Genomic DNA, 11929 nt, shown 5'->3' with positions numbered 1-11929 from the left:
TTGGCTGAGGTCAGCAGGCCCGGGCCCGGGGATGGGGGTGGGGGTGCTGCCCAGGGGTGGGGGTGGGGGTCCTGCCTTGCCAGTGCCCAGCCCAGTGCACACTGGCCCTCGAGTGTCCTCACTGGCAGATCTCTTGGTTGCCTGGGAGCTCCCTGCATACACCACAGAGCTCCTGGTTTTGCTGGTGGGCCTGAGTTCACCCATTTCAGATACCTTGGTGGGTGGGTGTGCATGAGGAGTGAGCGGTGGGATATCCTGAGCACCGCAGTCTGGCCAAGGGCCCAGAAGGAGTGGCATGGTGAGGGCCATGAATGGGCTGCCGGCCCCGGCCTCCCTGACTTAGGGGTCTTGCTGGACGCAGTGCCTGGCTGAGGAGGAACCCCTTGTGGTGGTAAGGCTGGCCAGAAAGGAGGGCGACGTCTGGTAGGAGGCTGAGTGCTTGGGGAGAGCGACCACAGAGCCAAGCGGCAAAGCTCTCCTGGTGGCCCTGCCTCCTCTGCTCCTGCCCCACTCTGCCCTGCTGTCTGTCTATCTGTTCGCTCGCTGGCCTCAGTGCTGCTTCCAGAGTGACCTGGCTGGCCTGTGACTCCCATAGGCCACATACTGGACACTTTCTTCCTGCATGGCTGGAGCCCCATCCCCCTCCTAGGATGTCTGTTCTTGTCCCGGGGACTCTCTGGGGCTGGAGTCATGCAATAGCTCAGTCCCAACAGGTAGGAGCCCCTCAGTCCCACAGGCTCGTGAATGGGGGGAGCTGAGAAACACTCCCCAGCTGGGGCCCCTGACTTGAATCTGCAGCTCTCCGACCTCTACCAAGTGGTACTGCGGGCCCCCATGCCAGGGAGGCCAGGCCCACCCAGGGGGCATCCTCATACCGGGTGTGTCTGGCTCAGGTAGGATGCTAGGACCTGACTGTGCCTTTGCATGCATGGCCCCCGGCTGTTTCAGGTCCCCAGCATTCCCACCTTGGGCCTCAGCCTGGCTTTCACTCCACTTGCTCCTCCACAATTCCTCCCACTTCACTCCTCCCTACCTTCCTGCTTCTGGCTTGCCAACTGGGCCAGGGTGGAGGTTTCTCCTCCCGCACTCTTCCCACCCTACCCCGCTGGATCCAGAGGGTCCCACTGGACCCCTCCACCATCCTCCCAAGGCCTGCTCTGCCTGGGACTCAAGGTTGGCCACCCCTAACTCCCATCTTCCTGTAGGTGTCCCATGAAGAGCCTCGTCCACAAGCTATAAATCAATCCTCTCTGCCTGGGAGACCCCGAGGAAGTCTGCATTCCATTGGCCAGCCATTCCTCAGCCAGGGTCCTCACTCTGTCCCCAGCCTACAGGCCAGATCAGGTTAAGTAGTTGGTGGTAAACCTCACAAGGGGTGTGCAAGAGGGAGGAAGCGAGAGAGGACAGAAGGGAGGACGGGGGTTCTGACCTGGAGGCTGGGGAGTGCTGGCGTACCTTCTTGAACTTCCTCTGCAGAAGCAGCATCATGGTGGGCAGAAAGGGCAAGAGGGAGAGAGAACCAGTGTGAGTGGTGGCAGCCCAGAGAGGAGGGGAGGGCAGGGTCGAGGCGGCAGTGTGAGCAGGTCAGGCTGTGTGGGGTTACGGAGCCCCTCTTGTTTCTTCTTGGGTTCTGCACCCCCTACATGGCCACACCTGCCCATGAGGTATTGAAGTCATGCACGTACCTGGTACATGAACTTTATGGGACAAGGAGGCCACTGAACAAGAGGCAAAACCATAGGTCAGCGGTCAAAGGAGAAGGGTCCAAGGTTAATGGAAAAGCCACCCATCACCACTGTAGCCCAAGGGTGGGGTGTGTGCGGGGAGCTAGTGAGACACAGTGAGAGTTAGCCCAGGCACTGCCACTGCCCCAGTCCCATGTCCCCAAACCCTGATCTCAGCATCTGGGAGCACCCCAGCTGGGGAAACTGAGCCTCAGAGGGTGGCCAGGAGCTCTGGCTCTTGCCCTTAGTGGTGGAGGTTCACAACTGGGGCTGGGCCATCCTTTGCTAGTCCCCATCCCCGTTCTGTCCCAGGGCACCTCCGAAGGGTGTCCCTGCCTTTGGTTGGAGCGCCAAGGCCCATGTGTGAAGTTGCAACCTGGCTGGGCAGCACCAGGGGCCCCCAAGGGCAGGGCTGGTGGCCCTGGGAGGCAGAGCCACAGATGGGCTATAGGAGGTGTCCCCCGGACCCCCACTCCCTGCCATCCCAATAGCTGACAACCCACTCGTTCTTTCCCTGATGGGATTCCTTCCACCCTCCCAGGGTACTGGCAGCCCAGGGTGTCAATGACAGCTCTGTCTACTGATCTAGGCATGACACCCCAGCCGTCTTATCTGCCCCCAGGCTGCGTGCACCACAAGGGTCTCATAGCAGAAGGCTGTGCGGGGGCCTGACAGTGGGGGTGGCAAGGGCATGTGCACAAGGGAGCTGATAGTGCCAGGCTGCAGGGCTCTGCCCCCTGCTACCTTATCTCCCCTCACCCTTTACTGTCCCAAGATGTGGCTGGGGTCCTGGCCAGGTCTAGGGGTGAGTGCCACCACGGACTCTTGGCTGCCCACCCTGGGGTGGAAGGCTAGGGTGCGCCTACTTCTGGCCATGAAGCGTCCCATCTGACCCATGCCTGGGGATGCCCTGGTGACAAGGAGGCTAGCCTGCACTTGCCTGGGGAGTCTCTGGCCCTGCTGCTGCCTGGAGGACTGTGGGGAAGGGGGTCCCACCCTCAAGACCCCATTCCCTCTCTGGTCAAGCATTGGCCATTGTTAGTGGGTTACATTAGGTCCACTTGTGGGGACCCCTTGGCTGGCTGGTACCCTCTCCCACACTCCCACATGGGCTCAAGCCAGGCCCTGGGCCCCTCATGGGAACCAGAAATCCTGTGTTCTGATAGCTTCCTCATGGATTTCTGCAGGTGATGAGAGCTGGGGCTTGCAGGTGGCAGGGGGAGATAGGAGAGGATTAGACAGGGACACACGGCAATCCTTAGAGGCGGGGTGGAGGTCAATGTCTTGGGGGGCAGGAAGGCTGGAGAGGGGGAATGGGGGCCGGGGCCTCAGACCCCACTTACCTTCCTCCAGGGCTTCCTCTGAGAGCTGGAGAAGTCTGGAGCAGGAGAAGGTGGGGTTACGGGAGAGAGAGAACAGAGACAGTGATTAGCGCGTACTTGGGTCGCAAGGACAGGAGGTCGCAAGGCCGGCTGAGAGAAGAGGCCCTGGGCTCGCTTGGCTGGGTTGAAACATGGGGATCAGTTCTGCATTTCTTCCTAGCCTCAGTGAGCAGGGACTCCCACCAGCCGAGCTGGTCACTGTCAACTGGGTTGGGCCAGAAAGTCTGGGGTCATCGTAAAAGTCTATCACAGGGCTGGAAGAACCATTCGGAAAGCACACAGACATAGACAGACCTGGGGTGGACATCTGCGTAGAGGCTGAGAGGGTTCTAGTTGAGCCCAGCCTCAGCCTCAGGTTGTAGCAGGCCTAAGGGCAGCAAAGGAAGCTGGTAAGGGATGATGAAGCAGTTATCCACTGAAACCTGCTTCTCACACACGGAACTTAGCCACTCAGGCTGCTTAGGCAGCTTAAGGTTCTACAATCCTGAAATGTGGATATTACAGTTCCCTGATGAGCCTTTCTCCCTCAGCCCATGAATGGTCTGGGTTTGTTCACTGCAGTCTTTTTTCTGAACTTTGGGTTCTCCAGGTGTGTCGCAGCTCCAGCACCCATAGGCCTCTCAGCCCCCAGCCGTGGCCTCCTCTCTGTTCCCTCTCTGAGGCCCTAACTCCCTCAGGTAGTACTATAGCAGATTGAGCTGCAGGCTCTGGCTGATGATCGGGGCAACTGGGGAAAGTGTTCCAGGACATGTCAGGTCTTGGCTCAAAGTCAATTCCCCAGAGGCCAAGCAATAACCCCCAAGCTCCTTTCACATGAGGCTCCACAGTGGCCCCACCTCAGCAAGGCTGCAGTCTTGGGCATTCACAGTCAGGCAACCAGCTGAAGAACCTCAGTTAGGCAGAGTCCTGCCGGTAGCTGGGGGCTTGACCTTCGTGATCCCAAAACCCCTAGCCTGCAGTGGAACGAGAAACCCGGTATCCTGGAGGGAGAGGAGTCCCAAAGTCTTATGCCAGGCATACCCTTCAACATACCACCTCCCCTAACATGCTGCGAGGCACTCCTTTTAGGAGGATGCCAATGCAGTGCTCCTTCATGACCACTTCCATGCAGAAATAAGTGTGGTGACAAGAGGGAAACTTCATCCTGCTGCAGGGACCCGGGACGGCTGAGTTCCGACACCTGCCTGGCTAAGAAGGAGAAAGGGAAGAGACTCAACGGACCATTTCATCTAGATGGGCGGAGGTGGTCTGCTAGCTGGGTGAAGCATGCTATTCTTCTCAGCTCTCCCACTGAGACACCTTGTGGTACCAGGGTGACATCAATCTGATGCGGAAACCCCACCTCTTCCCCAGACACAATCTCCATACCCTGACGTGAAATTCCATCATGTAGCTAAGCAGGACTTCTTCATGCTGTGTGATCCGGGCTGACTTCTGGGTGTGCATGTTGGGTTTCTGGCATGAGCCTGCTGGAAACAGGCATGGGGAGCGGGGATGGTTTCATGGCTGGCATGGCCATGTAGACTCCCCTTCCTCCAGGGATTTTCCAAGAGAAAAGCGCCCTTCAGCAGTCTGCTGTGTGTGAAGGGTCCTTGGCGCTGTTATTCTCCATTGTTAGTGATGATCTGGGCTACCCCTTCCCTACCATGTGCTCTCATGGCACCCGCAAGCAAGCTGCCCTCCTCTGTACAGGAGCCTGACCTTGGTGTCCCTCCTGTTTTCCACCCCCTATCTTCTGGCTGACCCTGGGCGGCTCTGGCCTGGCCCCACCCCATCTTCCCTTGGGAAGCCTAACACCCAGCCCCAGTTGCCAGCCATCCCCAAAAGGCAGCTGCAAGGTTTAGGATCTGGCCCAGAAACTGGGGATGCCCTGGGGTCTGGGGTGTTTATGTAGCCCAGCTCCAAAAGAAGAATGTCCAGAGAGTCCTTTGCTGGCTGGGGCCAGAGCTAGGGCCAGTCTGTGCCCTCTGATCCATCTACTGCCACTTGGTGTCAGCCTCCTCCCTGGCCTCCACCTGGACCACCGCCATTATGTTGTCCACAACCTGCACCGCATCCTCCCTCAAGGCCACCTCCTCCCTCTAGGCCACCTCCTCCCTCTGCACCACTGCCGCGCTCTCCTGCCTCAAGGCTGACCACAGGGGCCCTCCTCCAGAGCTCCCACAGTCCATGGCCTACTCCTTCCTCCCCACACCTCCACAACACCTGGCCTCTGGGGGCTGCTCCCCTGGAGGCCCGCGGGCGTCTCCTGCTGACCATCCTTTGCCACACCTACGTGAACACAGTGATCCTGGGAAGCCCCACCCGGCCCGCAGCCCGCCTTACCCGCCGCGGGCCCTGGGCCGCTGCAGGGTCACCGGCGTACAGGATTCTAGGGGCCACAGGCAGAAGTCCTGGTCTTGCAGAGCCCTTGCCAGCAGACATCGCGGCCGCAACTGGGCTTGAGGGAGCCTCTGGGTCAGTAAGGCAGCACACCACAGCGTCCACAAAGGCCATCGATGGGCATCCCTGGCTGCTGGCCTCCAGTGTACCCAGGGCACTGTAGGAGAGGTCCTTTGGAATGCTCCTGAGAGAACAGCATCCTCAGGGAGAAAGCATGATACTGGGAGCCTGTATTTGCTAGACCTGCAGGAGTCCCTGCAAGGGTTTTGTCCTCAAGAGCAGGGGAATTCCTGTACTTCCGTAATAGAAGGCGACTTTGCTCCCACGCTCCCGCCCGACCCCACTGTGCCTAAGCCGCCCAAGCACCTGGTGCTGGTCCCTCTCTCTACACACCAGATCGGCAATTCTCAGTAATATCTGCCTGGTCAGCCAACGGAAGAGATGTTTCATGTGTTCACTGTGGGTCAATGGCTTACAACAGTCAGCATGCCAGTTAGGGTGCAGGACTTCCAAACACCCAATTTCAAAGTGCACACTGCCAGTGCCGCCTGGTAGAAGCTCCGACGGCTTCTCGCAAGAGTCTCTCCCCGGGGGAGTGGAACTGCAGGCCTCCCGGATGTGGGAGACCCCGGAAGACGCCCACCGCCCACGCACTGATCAGCCGCAGAGAGTGACGCCTGTTCCGGCACTTCCGGCGCCCTTGGCGTAAAGTCCGGATGTGGCGTCCTGCGCCGCAGTCGGTCAACCGTCGTCGCGAAGCCAGGTGCTTGTGCCGTGAGGGTCCGGCAACCCAGAGGCTGTTTGTCCTACTCAAAAGCGTCTTCATTTTTTGTTTCTTTGCTCAGGTTGGTCTGTTGGCAAGCATACAAAGACAGCAAGGTTTTTGGGTGTTGTCTGTAAAAGCGGATGGGTTTTCAGTGTGTCGGTGTTGAATTATAGGAGGAGAAAGTAGGGAAAGAAATCTCTAGTGTTATTAAGAAACTCATTTTTATGAATTCATTGTCTGTTTCTTGAGGATTCTTCCCTTTACTGTCGGCCTTGTCTGACCAGTGGGTAACTTGTGGGACAGCGAGCTAGGGCGCCGTTGTTTTCATGTTCACTTTTTATTATAGCGGTTTTTCTTTGTGAATGTGGTCATAATTTAAATATACAGGCAATATACTTAACCACTGTGATTAAAAACTTGTCCTTTTAGTCAGCACATGTCAAATTTCTGATTTGTCTGGCAGGAATCATCAACTTTGGACGTAAATTGCGTTACTTTAGTGTATGTAGAAGTCTGGGGCCATGAATAATCACAGTTCAAATTTGTGTCTGTAAAGCCTTGAAATGTCTCTCTTCTTGTAAGACAGTATTGGTAGTGTTTTCTGTATCTCTGGTATGGTGAATACTTTAACCCGAGTGAGTGAGTGTAATCCAGATAAATGGCGATAGATAGCCTAAAACGGAAACGAAATAATCGCACTTACGTTATTTTATTAACCTGGCACGCCAATGTACTCTAGTAATCCTGGCATTTTGGGAAGTCAAGGTGGGAGGGTGGCTTGTAGTCAGGAGATGGCGACCAGCCTGTGTAATATAATGAGCTCCTTTAATCTGTTGCCATTTTGGCACCAAGGACGGGTTTAGTGGAAGGTGGTTTTTCGCCAGACAAGGGGTGGGTAGGGTGAGAAGGCTGCGAGTTGGACTCGTCGGGGTGGATGGTGCGCGTCAGGGCCCCAGTGGGTACGGGGTGTGGCGGGGCTTTGGGTCAGAGCAGTGTGACGGGGCGGGGACTGGGCAGGCGATCTGTGAGGGGGACAGAGCGTGGCAGCGGGAGGATAGGTGGGATGGTTTCCAGATGAAGCTGTTCCACCTTAGGTTGTTCTCAGACATTAGGTTTTCGTAAGGAGATTGCCACGTAGATTTGTCGCATGCGCAGTTCACAGTAGCGTTCCTGTGAGAATGCGGTGCCTCTGCTGATCCCACAGGTGGCGGGACTCAGGCAGTGGGAGTGGTTCACCACCTTTTGTGCATCCGGATTGCTAACAGGCCAGAGACAGGTACCCGCTGGAGACCAGGGTTTGGGGGTCCCTAATCCCTTGTATATTTCGAATCACTAAACGTTTGTAAAATATTTAAAATATTCTCCCCCAAGAAAGCAAGTACTTTAATTAGGTGAATTTAATCATTTATCCAAATACCAGTCTTGGCGTGGTGTTTCACCATTGAAATCCCATCAGTTTCATAGCCTCATGCCGGCAGATCACTTGAGCCCAAGAGTTTGAGACCAGCTTTTGCAACATGGGGAAACCTGTGTCTATTCACACACACACACACACACACACACACAGACACACACGCCCAGCTAAGGTCGCAAGGGCCTGTACTCCCAGCTACTTGGGAAGCTGAGATGTGGCACGATCACTTGAGGCTGGCTGGAGGACGCTTCAGTCCTCCTCTCAGGAACAATGAAAGAAGTCAATATTTATTTAATGCTATTAATGGAAGTACACTTTGGCTAAAGGAAATTGAAGTCTCTGGAAAAAAAAGAAAAGGAAACAAACACACAAACAAAATCACATTGTACCTCCTAAATGTATAGTTTTCAAATTAAAGTATTTAAATGCGGGCTTCCTGAGTATTGCAACTGTAGAAAATCACAATAGCTTTTGTTATCTAAGTTTTATAAACGAATTTTTGTGAGGTTTATAGTAAAATGCAGCATTTGTCCATGAGGTTGGTGCTTCTTTGGCTCTGTATGTTATACCTTTTTCATATTTCAAGTAAGAAATACTAAGAAGATGTCAGCCTCTGTAAGGGTATTTCACTTGAGGTTTCAACATAGTATGTAATAAAATTTTATCTTTTGGGCTTCCTTCTTGTTATCTGACTGTAGATAATTTTTTACCCTTTACAGCTAAATGATGGAAGTGAATCAGCCTGGCAAGCTTTTCATTGGTGGGCTAAGCAGAGAAGCCAATGAAAAGACGCTTAAAGCAGTATTTGGGAAACATGGTCCCTTGTCGGAAGGTAACTCTTAATGCCAACATATGTTTCTGTATATTTTATATTTATTTTTTACCACAGTAAACATATACTCAAAATATTTCCTTAAATTCTTAAAAGTCATTTTTTGTTTTGTGTTTTTAACTGTTGTTTGAAGTTTCTGTTTATGATCGGTATAATTCTCATGGCAACAGCTGAAGTGTTTGTGGAAAGGGTCACCTTAGCTACTTCAAGAAGGAAAACGAGCAAAAGTAAATTAATTTGTGCTCTTGCTAGGGAGCAAAAGAAATTAAAGGGTGACTATACGGTGACTAGTATTAAGAATCATAGGATGATGTAAATGCAATTTTTTTTTATTTCATGTAAATCTTTAAGATTTAGTACTATGATGAATTATATAAATGTAAAATGTTTTCATTATTTTAAGTTTTTGGAAGAAAGGATCGAAAAACAAGTTGTAGAGGCTTTGCATTTATGTACTTTTGAGAACCCTGCAGATTGCTAAGAATGCTGCCAAAGATATGAATGGAGGTAAGATCCTAGTAGTAATGTTTTAACTCTGTTTTTCAATTAGCATATCAACTAGTCCTTTTAGTATTACTAACAAATCTTTTGAAGATAGCAAACCCGAAAATGCCCTTAGGCATCCTCTTTTTTCTGCCTTTAGAATGCAAGTGTGTTTGAAACATATAGAAATAAACATTATATGAATTACTCATGGTGATCCAGTTGTCCATGTTTGTACTTCAAACTGGAACTGGAGATAATTTTGACTTATGTATAGTAATCTATGATAATTGTTGCCACTAGTTTTTAAGCAGAAGAAGAGGTAATTTTATAGATGTGATTTCTAAACCCCTTCATCTCACATATTGTATAAAATAAATGTAAATGTTATATGCACATAACTATTAAGAACGGAAATAAGGAGGTACTTAGAGTTTTCAGGAAGAATGAAGAGTTTGAGAAATTTTGGCTGACCTAAGAATACTGGGAAGCAAGCAGCCATGTGCAAATCTGGGGAAAATATTTTTGCCCAGAAATAGCAAACGAAGTCTCAAGGTAGGACCAACTGGCTGTGTGACTAAGGGAAGGTATTTAAGGTGTTTAAGATCTTCCCTCAAATAACAAAAGCCATGTAATTTTTAAATAGAGTTCTTAGCTGAGCTGTTTTCAAACATTACTTTGGCCGATAGAAAAGATAAAACTGAAGAAAGTTATTGTGAATTTAATTAGGACATTTAAGCATTTCTGAAAATAACATGCAGTACTCTACTAAGAGTTGTTTTATAGGGACATGTCTAATGCCAAATAAGAAATTAGTATGGCAGAAAACATGAAGGAGACCAACCCTAGGTCACATTTAAGGAAACAGAAGTAGAGTAAATATAGAATTGTAAATCATACTGGGACATTGTAGGCAAGTGTGAGCACAATAAATAAGAAAGTTCAAAATGAGTAACTAATGTCTTTGAATAACTAACATTACTTTTTAAAATGACACATTATTTTATATGCACTTGAAATGCTGAAGCTTGTAAATAAGTNATGTTTGTAAAATGTGTTTAGTTTAAATGTGACAATTTTATTGATCGTGTACTTTATTCTTTCAGTTTTTATATGGAAAAGCGATAAAAGTAGAACAAGCCAACAAACCATCCTTTCAAAGTGGTGGTACGCGGAGGATATCACCTCCTTCAAGACACAGAAGCCCTTTGGGAAGTCTGAAATCTATAAGAAATAGTAGTGGAGGAACAAGAGGGCGGCATCATTCACGTGGAAGACACTTGGGTAATGTTTTAAAACATAAAGATGGAACCATAGGACTGAAAGACAGTGTTGAAAGGTGTAGAAATTTCTCAATTTTATTTACTTCCTAGGAAAAGTAAATTCTTGTTAATAAGCAAAATCATTTGTAAGTACTAAAGACGTATTATAAGAAAGATTGAACTAATATCTAAAATTTGTTTTAAAATCTTAATTACTTTGCTTGGAAATAACGTAAATTTCTAACTGACTTGAGTTTATGAATGCTGATTGTCTGTACTTGCCAGGTTTTCTGCAGAACTCATGCACATTCATAATACTTTAGAGTTTCTTACTTTGGGGCCTCGTAGTTCATAGATACTGCATTGTCAAAATATAGTGAAATCTTGAAAACCTTCCAAAAGGACATTAGAAACTCAGTATTTTAGGATTGCTTTCACAACATTTATTTTTCTGTGTATACACGTAGACACATGGATGCAAATATTTTGATAGGGATAATTTGCATAGTGGCCTGCCATAAAGCATTTTCCCCTTAAGCAATGTAGAACGTTAATTATTCAAAAGAGTCTGTGACTCAGGAATCTAAGTTTAAGTCTTTCTCGAACTTCAAAATCCTACTCTTGGGCGTGCACGGTGACTCACATCTGTAATCTCAGCAGCACTTTGGGAAGCCAAGGCAGGTGGATCACGAGGTCAGGATATCATGACCATCCTGGCTAACACAGTGAAACCCCATCTCTACTAAAAATACAAAAAATTAGCCAATTAGCCAGGCGTGGTAGCGGGTGCCTGTAGTCTCAGCTACTTGAGAGACTGAGGCAGTAGAATGGCATGAACCCAGGAGGCAGAGCTTGCAGTGAGCAGAGATCATGCCACTGCACTCCAGCCTGGGGAACAAAGCAAGACTCTGTCTCAAAAAAAAAAAAAAGAAAGAAAGAAAAAAGAAAAAATCCTATTCTGACACTTCTTTTAAATAAAACCTTTTGACTATTGCAGGCCTAATGAATATCCTGACAACCAAGGCAGAGGAAAGCAGATATTTCCTAATAGTACTTTAACTGATTCATGCTTTAGTAGTATCAGTAGAAATGTTGAAATAGGTCAATATACTCTCTGTTATTTCATCGTCACCGCAGGGACCTCCCGTGGTGCACCACGTGAGCGAGGGCCTCAGATGACATAGGTGGAAGGAGGTACCACGTTATAACAGTATACAAGATAGACATGGCAGAAGTCTGAGAGTTACTCAAGGAGCCATGGTGATTTCTGTTCCAGTGGTGGTGAGCATGGTGGAAGAAGGGAACGGTGCACCATCCTCCTTGTGAAGCACATTGTAGCTCAAGTTACAGGGCTTATGTAAGTGGTGTTAGGGAAGGCCGATCTGAAGGAGGAGATGGAAGTAGATATTTAAAATAATAATTCTTGCCTATCAATTCTTGCTTGCATATGGAAAATTAAAATGTTGTACCACTATAAGAAATAGGTTTGTTTCTTATACCTTATAAGGAGAGGTAGATACTGACTTCTTCCATGAATTTTTTGAGATATTCTGAATAAAAGGAATTTTTTCAAAGTAATTTTATAATTTTGAATGCTATTTGAAAACCGTGTTTAGGTGTAATATTTGTAAATCAGTGTTTCTTTTGTTGTTGTTGTTGTTGTTTTCTTTTTTTTTTTTTTTTT

General features: G+C 49.3%; 1 protein-coding gene across 1 annotated transcript in view; it reads left to right on the top strand.

Moving 5' to 3' along the window:
• The first annotated feature begins 6241 nt into the window (after nucleotides 1-6241).
• The window catches only part of LOC108536932 (RNA-binding motif protein, X chromosome-like), a 20334-nt gene continuing 14646 nt past the window's right edge, over nucleotides 6242-11929 (top strand). The window contains exons 1-4 of the mRNA XM_017884028.1: nucleotides 6242-6333; nucleotides 8388-8500; nucleotides 8671-8783; nucleotides 10090-10267. Of these exons, the coding sequence (XP_017739517.1) occupies nucleotides 8392-8500; nucleotides 8671-8783; nucleotides 10090-10267 (400 nt within the window). The 5' untranslated portion in view covers nucleotides 6242-6333; nucleotides 8388-8391. The remainder of the gene's footprint in view (nucleotides 6334-8387; nucleotides 8501-8670; nucleotides 8784-10089; nucleotides 10268-11929) is intronic.

This window comes from Rhinopithecus bieti, unplaced genomic scaffold (genome assembly GCF_001698545.2).
Source record: "Rhinopithecus bieti isolate Rb0 unplaced genomic scaffold, ASM169854v2 scaffold_14825, whole genome shotgun sequence".
Lineage (NCBI taxonomy): Eukaryota > Metazoa > Chordata > Mammalia > Primates > Cercopithecidae > Rhinopithecus > Rhinopithecus bieti.
The sequence above is the reverse complement of the archived record's forward strand: the minus strand, read 5'-3'. Positions and strand labels throughout refer to the sequence as shown.